This window comes from Canis lupus, chromosome 16 (genome assembly GCF_011100685.1).
Source record: "Canis lupus familiaris isolate Mischka breed German Shepherd chromosome 16, alternate assembly UU_Cfam_GSD_1.0, whole genome shotgun sequence".
NCBI classification, from domain to species: Eukaryota; Metazoa; Chordata; class Mammalia; order Carnivora; family Canidae; genus Canis; species Canis lupus.
This window is the reverse complement of record NC_049237.1, coordinates 201,826-227,214: the sequence shown is the minus strand read 5'-3', so window position 1 is coordinate 227,214 and position 25,389 is coordinate 201,826. Positions and strand designations below refer to the sequence as shown.

At 58.2% G+C, this 25,389-nt stretch overlaps 1 protein-coding gene and 1 long non-coding RNA gene across 2 annotated transcripts; one reads left to right on the top strand and one right to left on the bottom strand.

The window, feature by feature from the left end:
• Window positions 1-2,540: 2,540 nt before the first annotated feature.
• On the bottom strand, window positions 2,541-6,267 carry IGFBP1 (insulin like growth factor binding protein 1). Its single transcript, XM_038559250.1, has 4 exons — window positions 5,843-6,267; window positions 4,671-4,825; window positions 3,815-3,937; window positions 2,541-3,006 (listed from the first exon to the last, which is right to left on the bottom strand). The coding sequence occupies exons 1-4, from the start codon at window positions 6,180-6,182 to the stop codon at window positions 2,875-2,877; spliced, it is 750 nt and encodes a 249-aa protein (XP_038415178.1). The 5' UTR covers window positions 6,183-6,267; the 3' UTR covers window positions 2,541-2,874.
• Window positions 6,268-18,034: 11,767 nt separating this feature from the next.
• On the top strand, window positions 18,035-22,839 carry LOC102151790. Its single transcript, XR_005371156.1, has 3 exons — window positions 18,035-18,540; window positions 20,029-20,073; window positions 22,669-22,839. It is a non-coding gene; the product is annotated as an uncharacterized LOC102151790 (long non-coding RNA).
• The last annotated feature ends 2,550 nt before the right edge of the window (window positions 22,840-25,389 follow it).

Here is a 25,389-nt window from a genome sequence, read left to right as displayed (position 1 = left end):
CACTTGCATTTTTGGTGTTATATCTAAGAATCTTTTGCCAAATCCAAGGTGGTGAAGATTTACCCCAAAGTTTTCATCTAAGAATTTTATGTTTGTAGCTCTTATATTTACATCTTTATTGGTCTTGAGTTAATCTTGTATATAGTGTGAGGTAGGGATCCAATTTCTTCTACATGTGACTATTCAGTTTTCCCTGCCCCATTTGTTGAAAAAACCATTTATCCTCACTAAACGGTCTTCCAACCCTCACTGAAATTCAGCTGAACATCAATGTCTATTAGTGGCCTTTCGATTCTATTCCACTGATCTATATGTCTATCCTTACTCCCCTAACACCCTGTTTGATTACTATTATTCTGTAGAAAGTTTTGGAATCAGTTAATGTGAGTCCTTCTACTTTGTTCTTTAGCAGGATTGTTTGGGCTATTCCAGACCTCTGGAAGTTCCATCCTAAATTTGAAATCCGTTTTTTAGCTGACTACAAAGAAGTCAGCTTAGATTCTGAAAAGGATTGTGGTTAATCTGTGGGTTTAAGGTGTTTAATGTTGACAATGTCAAGCCTTCTGTTCCATGAACATGGTATGTTTTCCATCTATTTAGATTTCCTTTTATTTCTTTCAACAACATTTTGTAGTCTTTATTTTGTACTTCTTCTGTTAAATGTATTACCAAGTATTTTATTTATTAATGCTAAACACTGAGTGAAATTATTAATTTTATTTTTTGGTTGTTCATTGCAAATGTATAGGAATACAATGGATTGTTGTATATTGATCTTGTATCCTGCAACCTCGCTCAACTCATTGAATAGTCTTTTAGTGGATCGCCTAGGATTTTCTGTATGTAAGATCATATCATCTCCAAATAGGGATACTTCTACCTTTCCTTTACCTGAATGCCTTTTATTTATTTTTCTTGCCTAACTGATAGAACCTCCAGGACACTGTTGAAGAGAAGTGATGGGAGTAGACATCCTCGCCTTGTTTACCATCTGCAGGAAGGGGAAAGGCACCCAGACTTTCCCCATTAACCACATTGTCAGCTGTGGGATTTTCCTAGATCCCTTTAGTCAGCTTGAGGAAGTTCTTTCTACTCCTAGTCTGTTGATATTTGTTGTTTGGATTCTTTTTTTTTTTTTTTTTTTTTTTTTTACCCTGAAAAGTTATAAAAGATATTGGATACTATCAAATGCTTTTTCTGAGTCTGTTGAGATGACCATGTGATTTTTGTTTTTTGTTTTTTTTCTATTGATATGATTTGTTGCATTATTTTGTTTTAGGGTTTTGGAACAACCTTGCATTCCTGAGATAAATCCACTTGGTTATAGTGAATTTTTTTTTTTTTTCCAGAGAGAGAGAGAGAGAGAGAGCTCACACATGCACACACATACACACAAGTTGGGGGTGAAGCAGAGAGAGAGAAAGAGAGAGAATCTCAAGTAGGCTGTATGCTCAGCATGGAGCCATTGCAGGGCTCGATCTCGCACCCTGAGATCGTGACCTGAACCAAAATCAGGAGTTGGATACATACCCGTCTGAGTCACCCAGGCACCTCATGAATGATTATTTTAATATGTTGCTGGATTCAGTTTACTAGTATTTTGTTGAAGATTTTGTGTCAATAGTCATAATATATTATAATATTGGATGTTGAGTTCACAAGTCAATCCTGGGGGCTTGGCAGAGGGAGGGTGGCAGCCACAGGTCAGAGGTGAAGGGAGAGCCCCAAGAGGGAGAGCTGGAGCCCAGACCATAGAGGGTGGGGGTGTAAATTGGGGAGACTCTGGCTTTTCCCACAGCAAGATAGGGGCATCCAGGAGATGGAGTGGAGGCAGCCAAGAGGCCAGGAGGGACCCATGTGATGGTTGAGATACCCATCGTGGAGAGATGTGGAAGGAAGAGTTGGCAGGGCTGCATCGGGGAGAGCAAGCCAGGAATAGTTCCTGCTAGGAAGAAATAAGGAATCCAGGGAGCAGAGAAGCCCCATGTGCTCAGGGTTCAACCATCAAAACACAAGGGGTCAAGCCCTACAGAGGACAGAGGAGAGGGCGAGGGGCAAAGGAAGAAAGTGTTTGTATCCCGTGCTTAAGATGGTGGGGGGCAGGCCTGCTGCTCACAGAGACAGGAAAGGGGTGAGTCATCAGAGGTTAGGCCCCAGGACAGGGGGTGGGGCAGGCAGGGGGGTGGTAGGGGAAGGGCAGACCTGCCAGCAGCAGGACAGGGAGCCTGAAACACCAAAGCTGCATGAGAAGGGGGTGTGTGAGGGGATTTCGGAAACAAAGGGGGAGCATTTGGTCCTTATCCACGCAGCCACCGTGTTCCTTCGTAGAGCATTTATTCCCACCCACCACGTCCACACCATGCAGGTGCGTGTGACCACACAGCCACGTCCAGCTCGGGCCCCATAATCAGCCCCGAACTCTCCCTGCACGTCTACACAGACTGGGATCTGTGGGCACAGGGTGAGTCCTTAAGCACGGCTTCACCGTCCCCTCAGGTCACTTGAAGGGAACAACAACAAACAACAAAAACCCAGCACTGTGACGCATTTAAGTTTTGCATTTTCCAGGCTTTATTTTTCCCCTGCTTTTTAGAACCAGAAGCAGGGAACTTTGAGGAGCTACAAATCAAGTATTTACACCCAGTGCCTCTAACGTGTTTCATGATTTACAAAATAACAGCACAGCAACTGTGTCGAAAAAATACATGTACAGTGAATAAATAAACTACAGATTTATGCGTTCACCAACACGTATAAAAGTGGCTCCCACACATATACATATATAGGTAGATAAGTGTGCATGATTTCTAGACTATAAATACACTATGTACTTAAATATTCCCCGTGAAGGGACAGAGGACAGCGCGCGTGCTCTCAGCTGTGCCCGGTGAAATACTGCCCGCAGTTGGGGTCGCCTCTGACCTCCACGGACCCCGGAATCCTCTCCCCGTTCCAGGGGTACACGCACCAGCAGAGCCCGCGCTGGCCGTCCATGGCCGTCTTGCACTGCAGATCAAGCGGACAGCGCGAGGTCAGGGGCGGCCCACGGGCGGGGAGGAGGGGGCGCCCCGTGACCGCGGCCAAGGGCACGGACGCCCCCCACCCAGTTCTCCTCCTAAGATAGGGACTGAGGCTGAGCACCTGGTTGTTAGGGAGGCTGTGCATGCGGTAGATGGCTCGGTGCACACAGCTGTCTGCCTCGTGACCCCGACGGCGGGGCAGCTGGGCCCGGAGGGACACGTCCCGAGTGTGGCTGCTGTCACCTTGGACGCTGTGCCCACCCCCCGCCCCCGGGCAGGTTCCTCATCAGGAAAGCACAGCCTCCTCCCGGAAGGGGGAGGTGACCCTCCCGTGATCCCCCCAGAGCCCAAGCTTCCTGGAGTCCTAAAGAGCTCCCCCAGATGAAGCCTCGCTTTGTTTCCCATCCCAGTGATCACCCGGGAGGCCGGAAACACTCTTTCCTGAAGGTGGTTGCTTCCCCTTGAGGGGAGGAAAGCAGGGGGCTGGCTCCATCTCCTGAGCGGAGCTCTCCCCTCCCTCTGGTGTCACAGCCGGGACACAGGTGCAGAGCACGGGACCTGTCGCCCACCTGCCCGGGCTCACTGCGCAAGCGACCAAGAGCCCCTGGCCGACTGCGGGGTCCCTCCACCCCCCTGCCCTGGGCCCCGGAGGGGCGGAGTCTGACTCAGTACGGCTGGTTGGGGGGCCTTGCAGGGCGTATTTGGGACTGGATGCCCTGTCTGGGGAAAGGGCGGCTCTGCGGGGATGTGCCAGGCTGGCCAACCCGCGAGGGCGCCCCGAGCAAGGTGCATACCTGTCTGCTGTGATAGAACCCATTTTTGTTGCAGTTGGGCAGGTAGAAACTGTACAGCTGTCTGGACGCCTGCTCCTCGGCCAGCCGTGCCAGCACCTCGTGCAGCTCCCGCCGGCAGGGCTCCTGGAAGGGCAGTTAGGTCCACATCGCCGTGAGTGACACGGGGACTGACCCAACGGGCTGTGCGTCCCCACCAGGCCTTCCCGGGCCCCTGCCCTGTGGGGACTCGCCCCCCCCCCCCCCCCCCCCCCCGCCTGGAGAGAGGACACGGCCTCTCCCGCAGCAGAAGCTCCTAGGCCGTGAGCCTTTCCTCTGTGCTGTTATGTCACAGCAGCCACGTGGAGTGAGGACACGGCCCCTCCGGGCTACCGCAGACAACGGGACCGTCTGCACCCATCACCCTTGCAGACAAAACCCCGAAGCACCTGGGAAGCGGGTCAGACCCGGTGCCCAGGCCTATGGGTCCCATCTGGCTCTTTCTCTCACAGACCGGCCCGTGTCCCCAACTTTGATTCTTGGTCGCCCTCAAGCGGTAGAATGAAAAACAGCCGTCGGCTCAGCCCGGACCAGGGAGCTAGTGCTGGGTGGGGACAGTTTCGGGGGACGACAGAAGGGGCGATGCTTGCAGAGCTGATGCCTCTGATCACAATGTTTAAGGGGGGGTGCGGGCGCCCTCGGGGAGGGAGCGTAAAGGCCCCGCCTGAGCTTTAGGGCGACACACGGGCAAAGCTACACAGCCCAGCAGGCCCCTGGTGGGAGAACAGCCACAGCTGCGGTGGGGAAGGTCTATCCTTCCCAGGCCCCCGGGAGGCAGGGGGCCGACGGCTTCTGCGTGGCACCTGCCCCAAGGCCTCACCTTCAACTTGTCGGAGTCGTCGGATCTCACGGTCTTGTAATTACGGACAGCGTTCCAGAGGATGGGCGTGTCCTCCTCCGACGGGACCATCAGGTGGAAGTTCTCCAGGAGCTGCTCCTGGGTGATCTCCGAGCTCTCCGAGGACTCCTTGGCATCTGAAACGTGCAGCGCCGCACACCCGTGAGCCCCCCACCGCCTCCCCCGAGCTTGGGCGCCTGCGCCCCTGGGAGCGCCTTCCTCTCCCGGCAGCCAGGCTGGGCTGGGAGGCTGCTCGAGCTGATCCTGAGCTCTACCCCCTTACCGCTGAACAGGGCTTCTGACAGTTTCCTGGGAACGTGACGACCCAACAGCAATTGTGTAATTCAGGTATGTGGGGGGGGGGGTCTGGCAAGGGCGCCCCGAGTCTTTGCCTCTAAAGGGGTGGAAGAGTGAAGCCACATGGACGTTGGGATTCGGTGCATGGACGGAGATAGAGAACTGGCTTTCCTGGGGGGCCCTGGGGATGCATCTCTGCTGGGGACCATCAGGATGAGCCCATTTCACTGACTCTGAAGGCAGAGAGCCTCCTGGGAAGGACCATGCACTCGGGCCGATGCCCTAGCAGGGTTACGGAACCATGGGGCTCCTCCAGGAAGGACCCGGGACAGCCCAGCCACCGGCCCCACGGGGAGGGACAGACGGAGGGGTGTTTCCTCTGCTCCCCTCTGCAAGTCAGGAACGTCTGACAGTCCAGTCCTTGAGCGGGGGCAACACACACATCAGACACCTTCTTTCTATGGCAGTGAATGCAGACTCCCAGCCTCCACTCCCGCCAGCTCTGGAGCAGCGGGCATCTCAGGCTGTCCCCACAGCCCGTGATAAAGGACGTCCCCGGGCCGGCTGGCAGGAGGGATCCCCGTCCTGGGCCACCCAGTGGCAGGCGCACCCCGTGGCCTCCCTCCCCGACCCTGGCACCGAGTCCTGGGAGCCCTCCCGCCTCTCCTGCCCTCTCCTGGGCACCTGCCGCTGGACCACGCAGCGATAGGCCTCACTAGGTGCCGGAAGACCCTCTGCCTGCCGTGCTCTGGCCGTGGGTGGGTTTGCTCCGCACCGGCCGTGGGCCTCGGCGGCACCCCCCGCCCCACCCCAGTCGTCTGTCCTGGGGAGGGGAACCAGTGGGGCTGCGGTCCTACCTGCGGCGGGATCGGTGGGCACGCAGACGCCCCGGCCGCGGATGAGGGCGTGCAGGGGCCGCTCTTCCCCTGGCGCCGCTCGGCAGCTGAGCCCAGTGGCGCAGCGCGCAGTGGCCACTCCGCAGGGCGCGTCCTGTGGCAGGGCGCACATGGGGCAGCAGCCGCAGCCGGCGGGCAGGGCGGTCTCGGCGCAGGAGGCGGGCACCGGAGGGCAGAGCGCCAGCTTCTCGGGGGTGCAGGGCGCACAGTGCCACGGCTGCGGGGTGCCAGCGGTGGCGCCGAGCTGGACAGCCAGCAGGAGCAGAGGCGGCCAGGCACGGGCAGCGGGGGCCACAGGCATTGTCGCGCAGGTGTGGCGCTCGGAGACCGGCTGGCGGGCAGTGGCTCGCAGGCAGGCGACGCTCAGTGCCAAAAGCCAGATGCTCGCATGCTGGGAGCCACGCGCGCCCTATAAAGGGTGCGGCCGGCCCTCCCCTTCCCCCTGAATGGGCGGTTAATGATTGCCCGCGCTGCGTGTTTGTGGCCGCGTTCAAAATAAGTCTGGAAAAAAAAGTTTGTTTTGCTTGCGCACCCAAGGCCCTGCGCAAATGGTGGGTGGAGGGAGGGCTCCCGGCCCAGGTGTCCGACTGTGTTTGTCCTGTTATGGTTTCCACCTGGAGCCAAAGTGCAATTCTTTTTTTTTTTTTCTTTAAAGATTTTATTTATTTATTCATAAGAGACACAGAGAGAGAGATACAGGCAGAGGGAGAAGCAGGCTCCATGCAGGGAGCCCGATGGGGGACTTGATCCCGGGACCCCAGGGTCACGCCCTGGGCTGAAGGCAGATGCTCCACCGCTAAGCCCCCCGGGCTGCCCCAAAGTGCTGTTCTAACCAGGAACGCAGAGCCAGGCCTCGCCTGTTGTGTTCAAGGGGCATCCCCGGTCCACCGGTCGGCACCCCTCCTCGTCCCCCGCACACCCAGGGAGCACCGGAGACATCAGCCGGGCAGGGCTGGGCCTCCTGCCAGCTTCAAATGGGGAAGCCAAGGCCCAGGGAGGGGAAGGGAGGGACCCTGGCCAGGTCTCCGCGGCAAAGCCCAGAATTGAGGCAGAAGGCCCGCAGCCCAGGGACCCGCACGCATCGCAGCCCTTCCCACGATGAGGATGGAAGGAAAGGCCCAGCATCCCCCGGAGCTGGTGCCAAGCTCCCCGGTGTGGCAGGAGCACAGCATCCAGAGAGGAGCTGGACCCCGAGTCTACGAAGGGCCAGGGCCGTGGCTGTGGAATGGGCTCCAGGACCCCAGGCTTCCCCTGACTTTCTGGCTCAGACCAAAATTAAAAAAATAAGAGTTAATACTTTATTTTAGAGAGAGCGAGAGTGAGGAGCAGAGGGAGAGGATCTCTAGCAGCCTCCCTGCCGAGTGCAGAGCCCGGCCTGAGCTCTGAGTCAAGACCAGAGTCTGACACTCAACCCAGAGTCCCCCCGACACGTGCCCCGTCAGACTGAATTTTTACCAGGATTCTTTTTTGTGAAAATTCCCATTTCCCGGATATTCTCTGGGGGTGGTGAGAATGTCACTGTGCGTTTAAAGGCAGTGGGACCGGGGCCCGCTTGCCTCTGGGGCCTGAGGGGCTCACGTGGACAGCCAGCCCCTGGGAACTAGGCCGCTCTTAGCAAGAAGGAGGCAGCTCTGCGTTTACCGGTGGGGAAAATGTCCAGTACTGAAGTTTTGCAAGTTTACCATAATGTCCAATAAAAACGAGCAGGTCCAGGGGTGCCCGGGGGGCTTAGTTGGTGAAGCACCTGCCTTCGGGTCAGGTCATGATCTATCTCGGGGGCCCGGGAGTGAGGCCCCCGTCGGGCCCCCTGCCCAGCGGGGCGTCTGCTTCTCCCTCCGCTCCTGCTCTCTCTCTCTCTCTCTCTCAATAAATAGATAAAATCTTTTAAAAATGGGGAGGTGCAGAGCATACAGCTTGTGTGCCAAACAGTAATATGAAATCACGTCAGGGTGACTCTACATTTATGGACAATGGTGAGAGGAATAGGTAAGAACCCGAGGTGGGCACCTGCTGGGTGGGGGCACGTGAAGTCAGGGACCCGGGCGGAGCGCCGACTTCCGTCGTCCCCAGTTCCCCGACCTCATAAATCAGCATCAGTCCCTATAGTGGTGCTTGCATCCTCCCGTAGGACCCCAGGAGCGAGCGCATCACAACACCCGTCCCGGCCCCATGCGCGGCCCCATGCACAGCCCCATGCACGGCCCCCTGCCCGGGGCCGCGGCGGGCGAGCACCTTGGCTTCGCTCTGCCCCGTCCCCTGGCCGCAGCTCCAGCGGCCACCAAAACAAGGTCGGCGGAAATCACTGCAGTCAGGAGGTCAAGGTCGCGTCTGTCACTGTTTTTACAGAGTAAAGGTCAGTGTCCGGCGAGGAGCTGACCGAGGCTTCGGACTGGCTGAATGCTATTTTTCCAGCAGGTGCCTCAACGATTTCGTTTCCAAGAGTCTGGGCTCCGGATTTCCTCGCACTTCCTCCACTCAGGATCTGTGTGTCCACCCGAGATGGCCCCTGAGGGACGCTGCACGACAGGCATCATCGGGTGAGCACTCACGGCCCACCCGCTGTGCGGGGGCCAGGTGCCAGCCCTGGACAGTTCACCCTGTTGTGCACTTGCCCGCGAGGCCCCCGCCTCCAGCCCACCCTGCCCTAGCTTGGCCTGTTCAGTTCCTCTCCGTCGCAGATCGATGTCCCCAATGTTTCCGCTGCTTGCCTCAGAGCTGCCACAAACCAGAGCCGGCCAGAGAGAGCGCTCCCGCCCGTGGCCACATACCCCAAACGGCGCGGGCCCTCCCGGGGGCCTCTGTGGGCCGTGCCTGTTTGTCTGTCCGCCCCTGGTGGCGGCTGCTCCTGAGCGCACCCCCAAGCCCAGGTCCCGTCACCCAAGTCCGTGCCACCGGGGGCGCAGGGTGGGCCCTAAGGGAAGCCCCTCCTCACCCACCTTGCAGAGGACTGGGCGCCATGCCGCGCGTGGGTGAGGCCGCAGCCGCTGCCAAGGGGATGGCGCATTCGGGGAAGGACCCAGCGCTGTCCCGCCCGGAAGCTGGGAGGGCAGCCGGGGGACGGGAGAGAGGGGCCGTAGGTGCTGTGCGACGGGCTCAGGCCACCCGGGGAGGGGTGAGGCCTGCAGGGCAGAGAGCCAGGCCGAGACCCTCCCGCTAGCGTCCCTGCAGGCTGGACACGGACTGCAGGCCGGACCCCGGACAGAGCGGACCGGCTGCGCCAGAGGCACATCGGCGACAGGCTCACAGCCGTCGTGAGGCCGGAAAGGTCAGCTGGCTCAGGGACAGGGAGGGGCCGCGGGAGGGGCCGCAGCCGGAGGGGCCACAGCCAAGCCGGGCGTCTCAGGGGAGACGGTCGTCCGCGCAGGACCGTCCCTCGGGAAGTGGTGCCGGTTCCATCCGAGTCTCCACGGGCCCCCCACGCCCTGCTATACCTTGGTATGCATCTGCCCTGCTGCCCTCCTCCGTCCCGGGACCCACCTGAGTGTCCCCATCTCCCGGGAGCCTTGCCGGGGCTCCTCCCCTGCATCCTGGTAGCACGTGACACGCCGACCGGATGAGCCGAGCCGAGAGCGTGTGGCTGCGCGCTGGCCCGTGGGTCTCTCCCCAGCGCCCTGCCCAGGTCACCCGTGGGCACCCCTGCCCATCTGACCAGCGATGGAGGAGCCACAGGGCGGGGAGGGCAGAGTGGGGCATGGGGAGCCAGGCTTCCCTGCTCCCCTGCCGAGTGCACCTGGCGCCACGCCGTGCCCAGCAGCGTTGCCAGACGACCCCCCGGATCTAGTGGGCTTCCCACCGCCATCCCGGCGTGGAGCCACGTGGCCCGAATCAAAGCCTGCAGACACCTGCTGTCGGGGGAGGCCACACGCCACAAGTTCAGGGCAGTCGGGTGGACTGGGGGCAGCACGGAAAGGTGGTTGGGGACGCACGGGGAAGTTTTCTGAGCCAAACACGGAATGTGTGTTAGATCCGCTCAGCAAGAAAGAGCCTCAGCCCTGTGGAACCCCAGCCACAGAGAGACGCCCGCCCTGCCTCCCAGGGTGCATCCTCCAGCCGCTGCTCCTGGCTCAGAAAACCAGGGCGGGCGGCTCCTCCGTGCGACCCCGGGGCGGGCGTCACGGGTGGGGACCTGGACTGTACGAGTGTCCCTGCCAGCATGCATCGGGCCCTGACTGCAGGAGCTGCGGGCACAGGTGCCACCTGCTGCGTCTAGGACTCGGGCAATGGCTGCCTCCGTCCCCAGGGGCAGGTCGCCTGCCCAGCTGCACCACGGGGGCTGGCCCCTCGATTCCCACGTCCCGGCCCATCATGCCACTTCCCTGACCTGTGAGGGGGGATCAGGAGCCCTGAGAGGCTGCGCGCGACCCCCCAGCTGCTACGGGCGGAGGGGGCATCCCCAGATGATGAAACCGCACAGGCCTCCCGTCACCCGGTGGGTCCGGTCCTGCCCCGGCAGCGAGCCGCTTACTCACCAGCAGCGGGAAGTTGGGCAATCTCCGCTCTAAAAAACAATGCAAGGGTCAAGGGCGAAGTCAAACCTTCAAAGGGAGGGAACACTGCAATCCGGAGGCCCCTCCAGGGGAAGGACACAAAGATGTTGTGTCGTGTTCTGCGACATCGGGGATGATGTAAATCCATGCAAGCACCTGGCCGCGGCCCCGGCCCCAAGTGACGAAGGGCACCGTCCTCACACCCGCTCCCCCCAATCACACGGGGAAGTAACCTGGCTCCTGTCACGTCGGCACAGCCCAGATCCCAGAGGCAAGAGCTCGCGACGAGCCCGGGGCCCATGTCCACCCGAGGGCTCCCCGAAGGCACAGGGCTTTCCTCCGCGATGCGGGCCACCCAACCTGCAGGCACACGTCCGGGCGCGGCTGGGGTCGGGGTACCGAGTGCCAGGCGCACGGGCAGTGCCCACCTGTGTTCATTCCCTTGATCTTCTCCAGAACCCATGGCCCAAGTGTCGTGGCCTAGGCTGGCCTCACGTCACCTGGGGTCTGGGTAGAGGGGCATGTTCCCTGCCCCATGCGCACCCTGACTGGCAAGCTCTGACGCGGGCGCCCAAGCTCCCGGGGGCCCCCATGCCTGCCTCCTCCGCTCTTGCTGAAGGCCAGGGTGGGCAAACCAGGGTGGACGCTGGGAGGGGTCAGGAGGGTCACCGCGGCAGGTGGGTGGGGTGGGCTGTGGGGTGACGGGCAGGACTCTGCAGGAGCCACAGACCCCACCTCCGCCCCCATGCCGGGGCTCCCCCGCAGAGGGAGCCGCTCCCGCCCTCCACCGCCCCGTGTATGAAGGAAGAAGTGCAACCCAGGAGTCTGCCCGGGGCCCTGCTCGGCTCCCAGGCAGGCCTTGTTTGGCTGGGCGGTGATGAAAATGCCCTGGAGAGCAGGTCTGTGTCTCCCTAGTGGTGAAGCGTGCCCATGAGTCCGATGACAAGAAAATGCTCCACCACAGTGGCCCCAGGAGCCCCTGGGCAGAGTTGGGGGGACGGGGTCCCTGTTCTGACGCCTGACCTGGGGCTGCTCTCTGCACCTGCTCACTAACCTGTCGACAGCCTCATCTGTCAACCTCCAACCCGCAGAGCTGTCCTTGGGGCACTGGGACCTCCCCATGCCCAGAGGGGGCAACAGTGTGCTGTACTCGTGCCCACCAGGCGTGGGGAGGACACAGCTTTGCCTATTCTCTGACCTGCTCAAAGGGCAAGGACGCCGAGCAGAAAAGTGGGGATCATTTCCTATACTATAGTCTGTAGCACATCAGGCTGAGGTGTCTCCCCAACATCACAGCATGGATGTCATGGGGTGTCTCCCCAACATCACGGTGTGGACATCATGGGGTATCTCCCCAACGTCATGGTGTGGACGTCATGGGGTGTCTCCCCAACATCATGGTGTGGACGTCATAGGGTGTCTCCCCAACATCACAGCATGGACATCATGGGGTGTCTCCCCAACATCACAGTGTGGACACCATGGGGGTGTCTCCCCAACATCACAGTGTGGACACCATGGGGGTGTCTCCCCAGCATCACAGTGTGGACGCCATGGGGGTGTCTCCCCTACATTACAGCATGGATGTCATGGGGTGTCTCCCCAACATCACAGCATGGACACCATGGGGGTGTCTCCACACATCACAGCATGGACATCATGAGTGTATCTCCCCAATGTCACAGCATGTACACAACGGGGGTGTCTCCCCAGCATTCCAGTGTGGACATCATGGGGGTGTCTCCCCTACATCACAGCATAGACATCATGGTGGTGTCTCCCCTACATCACAGTGTGGATATCATGGGGGTGTCTCCCCAACATCACAGTGTGGACACCATGCTGTGGTATCTCCCTCACATCACAGTGTGACTGTGATATATGCACCTGGGGGTGCTGTCACCCTGGTCACACCATGACTGGACACCATGAGTGGCATCACATGCTCCTGCCCAGTGATGACAGTATCCCGTTGGCTGTTCTAAGAGATGTTTACCTATATCTGCTTGTTTTTTACATTCTCCAGATGACGTATGATGTGGAGCAATTTTTCATGTGCTTATTTGGTGTTTATCTTCTTTGGGGAATGTGTCCATTAAGGCCTTTGGCCATTTATTAATCAGGTTGTTTGTTTTCTTGTTTTTGAGTTTTAAGCGTTCTTTTAACTTTTTTAGATAACAGTCCTTTATCAGATTCATCTTTTGTAAATATTTTCTCCCAGTCTTTGGGTTTTCTTCTTTTCTCCTTATGTTTTCTTTCACAGAAGTTTTTAATGTTACTAGTGTCCAGCTTCTACATTTTTGCTTTTGTGGATCACACATTTAGCATCGAATAACTCATCACCATACCCAAGGTGATCTAGGTTTTCCCCATATCACCTAAGAGTTGATAGTTTTTCATTTTACACTTAAGTCTGTTTGACTTAATTTTGTGAAAGGTGTAAAGTCTGTGTCTAGGTTCATTTTTTTGCATATGGACACGCAGTTGTTCTGGTGCCATTTGTTAAAAAGCCATTTCTTCATTGTATTATCTTTGCTTGTCCAAGACCAGCTGACTATATTTACGTGGGTCTATTTCTGGGCTCTCTAAGCTGTTCCATTGCTCTCTTTGTCTATTAATTACCAATATCCCTCTCTCTGCTATAGGGTCATAGATTATGATTACCATAGATTTAGAGTAGGGCATGAAGTCAAGTAGCGTCACTCCTCTCACTTTCTTCTCCAGTACTGTGTTGCCTATTCTGGGTCTTTTGCCTCTCTCTCTTTTTTAAGATTTTATTTATTTATTCATGATAGACATAGAGAGACAGTGGGGCAGAGACATAGGCAGAGGGAGAAGCAGGCTCCATGCAGGGAGCCCGATGCAGGACTTGATCCCAGGACTCCAGGATCACACCCTGGGCCAAAGGCAGATGCCAAACCGCTGAGCCCCCCAGGGATCCCCTTGCCTCTCTTTTTAAACTTTAGAATCAATTTATCAACACCTCCAAAATAACATACTGAAACCTTGATTGGGATTGCTTCGAATCTATAGATCCAGTTGAGAAGAACCCACATCTTGACAAAATTGAGTCTTCCTATCCATGAACATGGGATGCCTCTCCATTTACCCAGTTCTTATGTAAGATCCATCAGTCTAGTACTTTTTCATATAGATCTCACTCATATTTTGTTACATACAAGTATTCCATTTGGGGGGTACTAATGTAAGTGGTGTCTTTTTAATTTCAGATTCTACTTTTTCATTGCTGGCATATTTAGAAAGGATTGACTCTGGATCTTGGTATCCTCCCACTTTTCTTTAATCACTTATTGGTTCCAGGAGTTTTTTCAATGATTCTTCTTGTCATCTGCAAAGACAATTTCATTTACTCCTTCCCAATCAGTAGACCTTTATTTCCTTTTCTTGTCTTATTGCATCAGCTAGGACTCCCACCATGATGTTAACAAGTGAGAGATGGGACATCCTTGTCTTGTTTTACTCTTCGTGGGAAAGCTTCAAGATTCTCATCATTAGGGGCACCTGGGTAGCTCAATGCCTGAGCATCTGCCTTTGGCTCAGGGGTCCTGGGATCAAGTCCCACATCAGGCTCCCTGTGTGGAGCCTGCTTCTCCCTCTGTCTGTGTCTCTGCCTCTTTCTCTGCATCTCTCATGAATAAACTTTTTTTTAAAATCTTAAAGAAAAAGATTCTTACCATTAACTGTGATTAAACTGATTTTTTATTTTTATTTTTTGGGGTTTTTTTTTAAACTGAAGTTTTTAGAGATATTCTTTATCGAGTTGAGGAAGTTCTCCTGTATTCACAGTTTACTGGGTTTTTTTTTTAAAGATTTTATTTACTTATTTATTCATCAGAGACACAGAGAGAGGCAGACACACAGGCAGAGGGAGATGCAGGCTCCCTGTGGGGAGCCCGATGCGGGACTCGATCCTAGGACCCTGGGATCATGCCCTGAGCTGAAGGGCATGAGCCCCCCAGGAGTACCAGTTTACTGCATTTTTATCATGAATGCATACTGGATTTTGTCAAATGCTTTTTCTGCCTCTATTGATATGATCATGTGCTATTTCTTTAGCTTGATGTGATGGCTTACATTGGATGATTTTCAACTCTCAAAACAGCCTTGCACACCAGAATAAATCCCATTTGGTCACAGTATATAATTATTTTGTACATTGTTGGATTTGATTTGCTAATATTTTGTTGAGGATGTTTTCGTCTCTGTTCATGAAAGATATTCATCTATAGTTTTCCTTTCTTGTAATGTCTTCATCTGTTTTTGGTATTCTGGTAATGCTGGCCTCAAAGAATGGGTTAAGAATTATTTACTCTGCTTATATTTTCAGGTAAAGATGATAAAGAATTGGTATAATTTCTTTCTTTAAATGTCCAATAGGATTCACAAGTGAACCTGGCTCTTTCTGTCTTGGGAGATATTTTGACAGTTTATGTTTACAAATGTTAGTGCATTTAAAGCAGTCCCTGCGCTATGATCTTTTGCACTTAATTGATTATTAGTGAAGTTTACGGGGTTTTTTCTCTTCTGTAGTGGTTTCCAAATAGTATCAGTCATTAGCCTCGTATTTATAACCCGAGGTCAACTGCAACCTTGAGTAAACTGGTTGCGTAGAATCTGTTCTAGGAATATACATGTTGGGTACAGAATAGTAAAGTCAATGGGACACAGGACGAGATGGAAATGGGGCTTAGACCAGGTGGCCCAGCGGTTTAGCTCCACCTTCAGCCCAGGGTGTGATCCTGGGGTCCTGGGATCGAGTCCCACGTCGAGCTCCCTGCATGGAGCCTGCTTCTCCCTCTGCCTGTGTCTTTGCCTCCCTCTCTCTCTCTGTGTATCTCTCATTAATAAATTTGTTTTAAATCTTTAGAAATGGGGCTTAGAAGGAAAATTCATCATATTCTGTGATCCAGAGACAGCCGGCATGGCATGTCACACGGGGCCACCAGGAGGCCCCCGGGGCGGCCAGGAGACGGCAGTGGGAAGGGGGCAGGGCCCAGGCCGCAGCCCTCACTGGGTTTCCACGGGGAAGGAGAGCAGGGCAGCCGCCTTGAGGAATCCCGGCGGCCTCTGAGCTGCGGGGTGGCCCCTCGTGCCTAGCTCCCCACCCCGGGCAACCAAGCCAGAGGAGCACCGTCTCCGGGGCTGTGGCTCTGGGCTGCTCAGCGCCCAGCAGAAGGCATGGTGCTCCGTGCCAGGTCCTCCCCCCTCCAGGGACCACTGACCCCATGCGGGCAGCCTCTCCCCAGCCAGAACGGCGCTAAAAGAGGCCAAAGCATCACCATAGACAGAAAATAAAAATAAATATCCGATGCAGAAACAATAAGTAATTCTGTGTGCTGGAGTCAGAAAGCCCCAGCGCGAGGTGGAGCGGCCTCACTGAAGGAAGTAGGTGAGTGGGCGCCGATGCCACCCGCTGCCGGGCGCCCCTGGGTGTTCCCCGGCCATGATCCTAAAGCTTGGGACTCAGCCGTCGCTGCCCTGGGCCACCTGCGGGTCCGTCCAAAGCCAGGCTCCGACTTGCTCTTTCCTGCGCCAAGAGGGTCCCTTGTGCCCGTGACACGGTTTCAGTGTGACAGGCCAGAGACACACGCCTCTACCGCTTGGCTGAGTGGTGCCTGAGGCCGGGCCCCTGCCCAGGGAAAGGCCCCCAGCCCTGGGCACACGGCCTCCCCCGGCCCCGCTCTGGGAACTCGCTGGGCTCCCCCAGGTGCCAGAGCAGGGTGTGCGGCCCGCTCCTCCCCGGCCTGGAGCCCAGGGCCTCCCCTGCCCCAGCCCCTGCCCAGACCCCGTGCTTCCCGCCCAGGGCGCCACGGAGGGTGCTGGGGACAGGCGACTCGGCGTGCCCGACAAACGTGACCCAAGACACACACTGCCCATTTCGAAATTGTTTTCAGTGGCAAACGCAAACAGAAGAGGCTGCGGCTGCGCTCAGAGCAGCGGTCCCTGGTGCCAGGTCAGGGGGACTCGGGTCAGGAGGGCAGGGCAACCGGGGCACCAGGAGGTCAGGGGACCCTCAAGACAACAGGACACTGGGGTGTTCTCCAGGAGGCCGCACCTGGCTCACACGGCGGGACTCGGAACCAACTGTCCCCACTGTGGCCCTCACCTGGCATCTGGAAAAGGAGAGACGGCACCAGGAGAGGTTTTTTAAAGTGCTCTTTACTATGAAACGTTAAGAGGCTGGTCAAGGGGCGCCCGGGGGACTCAGGGGTTGAGCAGCTGCCTTGGGCCCAGGGCATGACCCGGGGGGCCCAGGATCGAGTCCCGCATCGGGATCCCCACGGGGAGCCTGCTTCTCCCTCTGCCTGTGTGTCCGCCTCTCTCATGAATAAATAAATTAAATACTTAAAAAAAAAAAAAGAGGCGGGTTGGGTGGGCCCCAGCTTCTCGCCTGCCCCCCTCCGTCCCCCTCCCAGAAATGCTGGCCATGGGGGAGCTCACCGTGGCGGTGGCAGCACCGCTAGTGCCGGGGCTGGGCACCACCAGCAAGGCAGGCCAGGTCCCAGCAGACCCTCGGGGCCGCCTGGCGGTTCTGACGCCCACCCTCTGAGGGCTGGGAAGGACTGTCCCCAGCACCAAGGACACTGTGGGTCACACGTGGCTCCCTACTCGGGACACGGGGGCATGGGGACGCAGGCCTCACCCTGGGTGCCTGGTGGGATGATGGTCTCCACTCCTGTAGCTTGCGGTGAATATGCACGAGGATGCCAGGTCCGGCGCCACAGGAAACCCGAGCACACACACAGGTGTACCTGGGAGCCCACCAGGTGGAAACCCCCGGGGCCTCCGCCCACACATGTGCGCTCCGCCCTGCATCTGCGCCACACAGGCAGCAGGTGCAGGCCGAGCACCGGTGGATCCACGCCCCTGCCTGGCCTGTGGGCGGCGCCGCGGGTGCTTCTGGGCGCAGGCTTCCTGCGGCAGCTGCTTCCTTGTGCAGAGGCGGGATGGCGCTCAGGGCTCAGGTACCGCTGCCCACCTCCCCTGGCCCTGGGCGCCCTGCGCTGGGACCCAGCACGGCCTCCCCTGACTCACCTGTGCAGCTCTGCGTCCTGCACACCCCACCCCCCATTCCCTCCCCAGCCCGGCCGGTGTGGCTTTGCGGGGGGAGGCGGGAGGGAAGCCCACGGGATGCCCGCTCCGTGTGCCCAGGGGAAAGCAGGTGCAGGACCAGCAGGGTCCCCGGGGGGCGTCACATAGCCCTGCGCTTAGGGGGCCCCCACTGGGGTGGGACCACCCCCCAACCACTCCCCAGCCTGGGGAAGGGGCGGCCCACGGCTCCTGGTCTCCTGCACCTGGTCAGAGGAGGAGGGGCCCTCCTCCCTTCTCCATTTCTAGGCCAGGTGTCAAAAGGCTTAATTAGATCATTAGATCCTTAATTTTCCTCACTTTGGAAAAAAATAGAGAAAGACTGTACCCAAAACATGGAGATCTTTTCTTATCGGTGTATTAGAAAAACATTTGTGTGTGTTTTTTTTTTTAAACCATTAAGGGTCCTTGCAAGTGCGCTCTCCCCGGGTTGGAGAGACGATGGCCTCTTTTATAGGGACTGTGCGCCATCTGTTTTCACTGAGGATATCGTGTGTTTTTCTTTGCAGAAGTTTAAAATTTTATGTTTAGTTTAACTTTTCTCCTCCACGGCTTCTGTGTCATGGGTTGTCACATGAAAGCCCTCCTTCCGGCCGATTTACAGAGGAATCCGCCCGCATTTCCTTCCACCGTTTTATTTGTTTATTTTTTTTAAGGTTTTTATTTATTTATCCATGAGAGGCACAGAGAGAGAGAGAGGCAGAGACACAGGCAGAGGGAGCAGCAGGCTCCCGGCGGGGAGCGGGATGCGGGACTTGATCCTGGGACCCCGGGGTCACGGCCTGGGCCGCAGGTGGCTGCTCATCCGCTGGGCCCCCCGGGCGCCCCTCCCTCCAGCGCCTTTGTGGTTCTGCGCTCATATGCGTCGGCAGAGGACAGACAGAGAGGGGACACAAAGCCGAGCGTCTATATGGGGTCTCAGAATTGCAGCTCAGGAACAAGCTGAGTCTCCTAAGAGCTTAGGGAGTTTTGAAGACAACGGGGCATGTTTGCAAATGCTGCTGAGGAAGAATCTGGTAGGTGCTGGCACCGAGAAGCCGGGCGGGCCCAACAGGATTGATGGTGAGTCGCTCACTGAGCAAAATCTGCTCCAGTAGCAAGTTGCAGGGGCTCGGGGGTGTGGGGTTCGGCCCGGTTCCAGGATCCCGGCTCCACCCTGAGGATGGAGGATGAGGGTGCGGCCCCCCAGCTCTGCCCAAGCCCCTCCATGTCAGTGACCCCAGGCCATGCCGTCTCTCACGACATTTATGCCTTCTGTGCAGCTGGAATTTATCTCGGTGGATGCTGCAAGAACTCCACTTCTTTCAGAGTTTTAAAAATCATTGTTTTGTTTTAATAATCTGAATGGTTTTTTTTTAAGAATTTATTTATTCATGAGACAGAGAGAGAAGCAGAGACATAGGCAGAGGGAGAAGCAGACTTTGTGCAGGGAGCTTGATGCAGGACTCGATCCCAGGACCCCGGGGTCATGCCCTGGGCCGCGGGCCAACACTCAACCTCTGAGCCACCCAGGTGCCTCAGTAATGTTAATTTTTAAAGACCATAATATTCGGTCCCTCATAACTTATTTTCATGTAGGATAGGAGGTAGGGACCTGGCTTTGCTACTTTTTTTTTTTTTCCCTCAATGACTGGCCCGTCAGAACAACATGAAATGAAACAAAACAAAAACAAAAACAAAAACAAAAACCTTCCCCGCGCATTTCAAACCCATCTCTTCCCAAATAACATTCCCAGAGGTGGGTCCAGGTTGCTTGTGCTGAGTGTGTGTCTGTAAAAACCACAGGCCTCCCTGTAAGCTGTCGGCCCTACAGGACTGTCCTACAAAAAATGTATCCGACTGTTCTTTCGGAAAAGCAGGGAACAATTCATTGCGTATGGTCCTCGGGGCACTTCCGTGGAAAGGTTAGGTCACCACAGCAGCTGGTGATCGTCCGTGGGAACAGGATCTTTTGCTTCTTTTTCATCCACCAGAGACTGAAAAAAAAAAAAAAAAAAAAAAGCCCAGAACCGTGAATTAGCCCCGATTAGTAATTGGTTTCTGTTTCTCTGAATTTCCTTGTGTCTTTAGCTCTATGGTGATGCTGCAGCGTCTGCATCAAAGGTACTTCCAGCAAGAGAACATCCCGGCCTTTATGGTTTAGCACACAGCTTTTTTGTTTTTATTAAGATTTTATTTATTTATTCATGATAGAGACACAGAGAGAGAGGGGGCAGAGACACAGGCAGAGGGAGAAGCAGGCTCCATGCAGGGAGCCCGACGTGGGACTCGATCCCAGGACTCCGGGGTCACGCCCTGGGCTGAAGACGGCGCTCAACCACTGACCCCCCAGGGACCCCCTAGCACACGGCTTTTGTTCCCGGGCTCACCTACTGTATCTGCCCGTGAACTTGGCCTTTCCCAGGGTTAGCCCTGGAGACCGAGGTGCTCCTGCGTCTCCCCGAGGCTGTCTCTGTGGCCAGCACCCTCTGGATCTTTCTGGAGCCCTCCGTCTCCCGTGCGGCCTCCTGCAGACAGCGTGGAGCTGATTCTGTTTGCCTTTGTCGACAGGGCACAGGGGCTAGACCTGTAAGCAGCAACGGAGATCCATACACGGTAAGTAGGGATCCACAGAGACGCGTCTGGGCCCTTGGTGGCTGAAGGAGTGGCCGCCGACGCCATCGGCCGCTGCTCCCTGTTGGAGAGGGCGCCTCAGGAGGGAGTGGGTCCCCCCACGGGACCCGAGGGCCGCACAGCCACCCCGGTCAACGCTTGGGCACTTCCTGCCGTGGACCCATTCTCCGGCGTGAATCCAGTTTTTCAGGGTGGTTCGAGTTTGCGTTCATTGACTTGTAAAGGATTTGCAAAAGGAGAACAATGTGGGAAGAGCACGCGGGAGCCCCACGGCGGAGGCTCTGCAGCCCGCCCCCACCCCCGCCCCGGGAGGGCTCTCCCCTGGGTGCTGCGGCCCCGGGCCCCCTCCTTGGTGGGTGTGTGTGCAGCCAGGCCCGGTCTGGGCTTCCGGCTGGGCTTGCACCCCCGCCGGCTACCTGGTGGTGATGCACTCACCTGGTAAAGACGCCCTGAGAGCCCCGGGGACCTGGTTATGCATGTGTCCTGGAGAAACAACCCTTCCTCCTAGGTGGCATCTGCAGACCCCCTTCAGCCCTGCCCCGCCTCCAAGCCGCTGTGGAAACTCCAGCCCCTGACCCCGCTCTGGTATCCCAAGCCACAGTCTATCCTACGTGTCCGTTCAGAGAGTCCGGGACATGGCAAATCGGGGCGGGGGGTGCGCGGTGGACAGCCACACGACCATCCACGCGTGCCAGGGGCCGTCTATGACGCATTAACGCTTCTGTGCACGGGACGCGTGGTCTGTGTCTTTTGTTTAGCACAGACTGCTAAGGGCAGCCACTGGGCGAGCAGGACTGCGGGGAGGTGGAAATTGGACTTTCTCGTTTTACCTGCCCCCCTCCTGCGTGGCTGCAGCCGGGACAGCTGACCCCAAGGGCCCTACGGGAGACCCGAGCTCCCACCCACAGAAACTGAGGTCCCAGCGTCTGTCGTAGGCACCTCGGTGTGGGTCTCATTGGTCTTGCCGCGATGCTCACGCGCTCCCCGCTGCTGGCAACGTTCCCAATCAGGCTGGCGCTAAAGGGAACATAAGCCTCTGTCCTCGGTTCTCTAAGAAACATTTAGGCCTTTATTACGTCAGTCTCATTCCCGTGCTCTCGGCTCTGCCACCCCAAAACTCAGCGCCAGGGACATCCCTTCAGGTGCAAATGCACAGCAGGAATTCAAGGAAAACAACGCGGCCGTGCCCCGCGTGACGGGTGGAAGCTGGTTCCACCTTGGTTTTCTGCCAAGCCTGCAGAGCGCGGGCGTCCGGGAATGTCACAATCACCCATCCTGGAGGCTTCATCCGCCTGTTCTTGCAGAAAAGTTCCACTTCCTCCCACACCGTGCGTGCCGGCGGCTTCTCTTAATACTCCTGGGAAGCACCGCCTACCGTGGACGTTGTGACCGGAGACTGTCACTGCCGCTGCCAACGGGGGCACGGAATGGTCCCCCGGGAGTGCGTGCTGTCCACTGTGCACCCCGCGGCTGCAGGGGCCGGGGCGCCGTGGGTCCCTCCTCAGGATGCAGGTCTCCTCTCCTGGGGCTAAATGCCCAGAAGTGCAATTCCTGGGTCACACGGTATTTCAACTTCTCATTTCTTGAGGCGCCTGCACACCGTTCTCCAGGGTGGCTGCGCGGGTCCGCACGCCCACCACAGGGCCGGAGGCCCCCTCGCTCCGCCTCCTTTGCGTCCACCTGTGGTTTCCTGTGTTGCTGACTTCCGCTGCCTGACAGGTGTGAGGTGGGCTCTGCATTTCCCTGATGCCAGGGACGCGGAGCCTCTGTCCACGGCTTGTTGGCCGTCCGCGTGTCTTCTTTGGTGAAGTCCCCATTCAGCTCCTCTGCCTGTTTTTCAGCTGGATTATTTGGGGTTTTTTGCCGGGTCGCAGGAATTCCTGGTGGACCTTGGATAGTATCTCCCCCCGTTGGTGTTGGTCACCGCGGGAAGCTGCACCTCTTTAAAGCAACCCGAGGGCTCCTTTCAAAGAACAAATGCTCAGTCTGTCCCGTTGTTGTCACATGACTTTTCAAGGAGCGCCGTGGAGGCCGGGGCCCTACGATGCTGATAAAGCTATTTGCTGAGGATGGTTTGTCAGCATCTGCAAAGGCCATGAGCACAGCACTTAGAGGGTTTTCAACGAAGCTTGTTCTGGAAGGAAACACTGGCTCGGGGGCTCGGGAGCTCGGGGGCTCGGGATCAGGATGCTCGGTGTCCCGCCCGCTGCACCCCCACCCAGCTCCTGTCCCCACTGTATAGAGAGCAGATGCTCCTCTCTGCTGAATGTGGATGTTAATGTGATTTCATTGACGACGTTTTACAGTTTTCTTTTGGGGGGGGAAAAGTGACTTTACCTGAAAGCAACTTGTTTTTTCAAGTCTATAGATAAAAAAATTGCATTTTTGACCAATGCTTGCTTTTGACCAAAAAAATAGAACAGGCGAGGTTGGCGGAGCGCTGGCACGGCGGGAGGGTGCTCCGGGCAGGCCCAAAGCTCTGCACCCAGAGCAGAGGCCCAGGAGGAGGGCGTGCTGTCCTGCACACCCACCCCCCGGGACCTTCCAGGGAGCAACCTCCGCGCTTTGTCCTGACAGTTTCCTGCGTTGAGCGACGCCGAGGAAGATGAGGCTCCTTCCTTGACGATGGGTCAGCAGCGCTGGGGAGAGGCGGTAAAGCACAGCACCCCGCAGGAAGGCTCCCCCCGCCTGCGCAGGCGGCCGCCGGGCGAGGTCCCCTCCCGCCAGGGCGAGGGCCCCGAGCCCTGGTCCCGGCGGCCTGCGCGCGCCCCCCGGAGCACCCCATCCCTCCGGGCAGGGCCTGGGCGCTCGGCCCCCCTGCAGACCCCGCGGCTCTCCAACGGCCGGGCCTCCAGGGCGGCTCGCGGGCAGCCAGGGCCCCGCTCAGGGCACCCCGCTCCCAAGGAGGACCCGCCCGCACAGGCCTCGGTCACGCGGCAGCAGCACGCGGAGTCCTGCGCACCAAGGAGCTGGCCTGGCCCCACGGGGCTGCCCGGGATCCCAAGCGCGGCCAGGAGGAGGCGGAGGGACCCGGAGAAGATGGCAGCCGAGGTAGGACTGTCCCTGTCCTGGACCCCAGCCCTGATCCAATCCCAACCCTGTCCCAGGTCCAACCCCGACCCTGTCCCTGACCAGTTCCCAACCTCGACCCTGTCCCCGATCTAACCCCAACCCTGTCCCCAACCAGTCCCCAACCTAAACCCGACCCTGACCAGTTCCTGACCTTGACCCTGTCCCCAACCTTCATCCTGATCCAACCCCAATCCTGTCCCTGACCAGTCCCTGACCCTAACCTGACCTTGTCTGCATCCCTGTCCCAGATCCAACCCCAACCCTGTCCCTGACCAGTTCCAGACCCCAACCCAGTCCCCGACCTCAACCCTGTCCCTGACCAGTCTCCAACCTCGACTCTGTCTCTGACCAGTCCCTGACCTCGGCCCTGTCCCAAACCCTGTCCCAGATCCAACCCCAACCCTATCCCCAACCAGTCCTCGACCAGTCCCCGACCTTGACCCTGTCCCTGACCAGTTCCCAACCCCGACCCTGTCCCCAATCCTGTCCCAGATCCAACCCCAACCCTGTCCCCTACCAGTCCCCGACCACGACCCTGTCCTGGGCCAGTTCCTGACCCCAATCCCATCCCTGACCCTGTCCCAGATCCAACTCCAACCCTGTCCCTGACCAGCCCCCAACTTTGACCCCGTCCCTGACCAGTCCCCGACCTGAACCCGATCCTGACCTTGTTCCCAACCTTGTCCCAGATCTAACCCCAACCGTGTCCCTGACAAGTCCCTGACCTTGACCCTAACCCGGACCAGTTCCTGACCCTGACCCCGTCCCTGACCAGTCCCTGACCCTGACCCCACCTGGAGGCTCAGGGTTCTGTGGAGGCAGCTGCCCTTCCCCCACGGCTCAGCCTTTCTGATGTCCTGGGCCTGCCCCACCTGCTCCGAGGGGCCAGGCGACCCCATGTAGAGCACCTGTGACCCCAGGTCCCCTCTGCTCCCCAAGCTCCCGAACTTGCTGCTGTGAATCCTCCGGGCCTTCTCAGGGTGAGCCAAGTGGTCCCAGACAGCCGCGGCTCTTTCCATTCCTCTGAGTGAAGATCTGGGGGCCTCCCCCCATGGCCCCTGCCCCCCCACCCCCAGGGCCCCTTTCCTGCTGGGAGCTCTGCTTCCCCACCTCCTCTGACGCCCTGGTGTTCTAGAAGGTTCTGAGAAGGGCCCCGCTAGGGGACTTAGGCCTGGCCCCTCACACAGGGCCGCAGCTGACCCTGGGTCCGGCTCTGCTGCCCTGGGGTGACCCGTGGGCAGTGGATGGCCTGGGTGCCCGGGGGCCGGACGGGTCCCCCTGGGAAGTTGCCCTGCACTCTGCTGCACCTGCTGGACTCCTTGCCGCCTGGACAGCCGCCCTCCAGGTCTCCTCGGGGGGCGCGTGGCTCCACGTGCCCGGGCCGCTGCAGGAGCCCGGCTCCCCCGCCCTGCTGCTGGGCCTCGCTGGCGTTTCTGGGCACCCCTGCAGGGAGCGTCCTTGAGGCCCCCGCCCTGCGCCACGGCCGCCCTGGCTGTGTGGGGAGCCGGCCTCGCAGGGCAGGGGAGCCCCGCCCGCCATCCCGAATGCCTGCCCGCCGTCGGGTCCCCGTGGGCTGGTGCTTCCCCCCCCCCCCCCCCGCTTCCAGGAGAGCTGTGAGGTGGCTGGAATGTTCCAGAGCTGACGAAGGCGCAGGGCCCGAGAGTGTCCCTGTGGTGGACGTGGTCGCGGGGGGGCAGCCTCTGGATGGCTGGGGTCCCTTGTGCGGGCGTCAAGCTCCCAGCACCCTGACTGCTGGGGTGGCCACAAGCTCCCCAGAGGCCCCCTCTGCTGTCCTGCTCCGCCTGCACCTCCGTGGGCAGCCCCAACACCAGCCTCTCCGGGTCCTCAGGGATAGCTCCTAGTTTTCATGCTTTCAGGCTATTTGGAGGACCCTGGAGCACTGGAGACCCCAGATCTCCCTTCCCCCCGGTCCCTGCCCCAGGGCACCCTGGTCCGGTCTGACTCAGCCACCTGCACCCCCCGCCGGCCGCCCCCACTCTGGTTCCCGGGAGGCCATCGTCTGGGTTTGGAGCAGGGCTGTTCCTGGCCTGGACCCCTCTCCGCTGCAGCCGGGCACCGTGGGGGGACCCCAGGCCCTGGGCTGGCCCCCCTTGGCCCTGCTCCCCTCCCCCCCCCCGCCTCCTGTCTGCACCCTCATCAGACTGGGTCCCGGGCCCTTACCGGGCCCAGTCACACCCAGAAGCAGCCCTCCGGGTGCTGCAATGC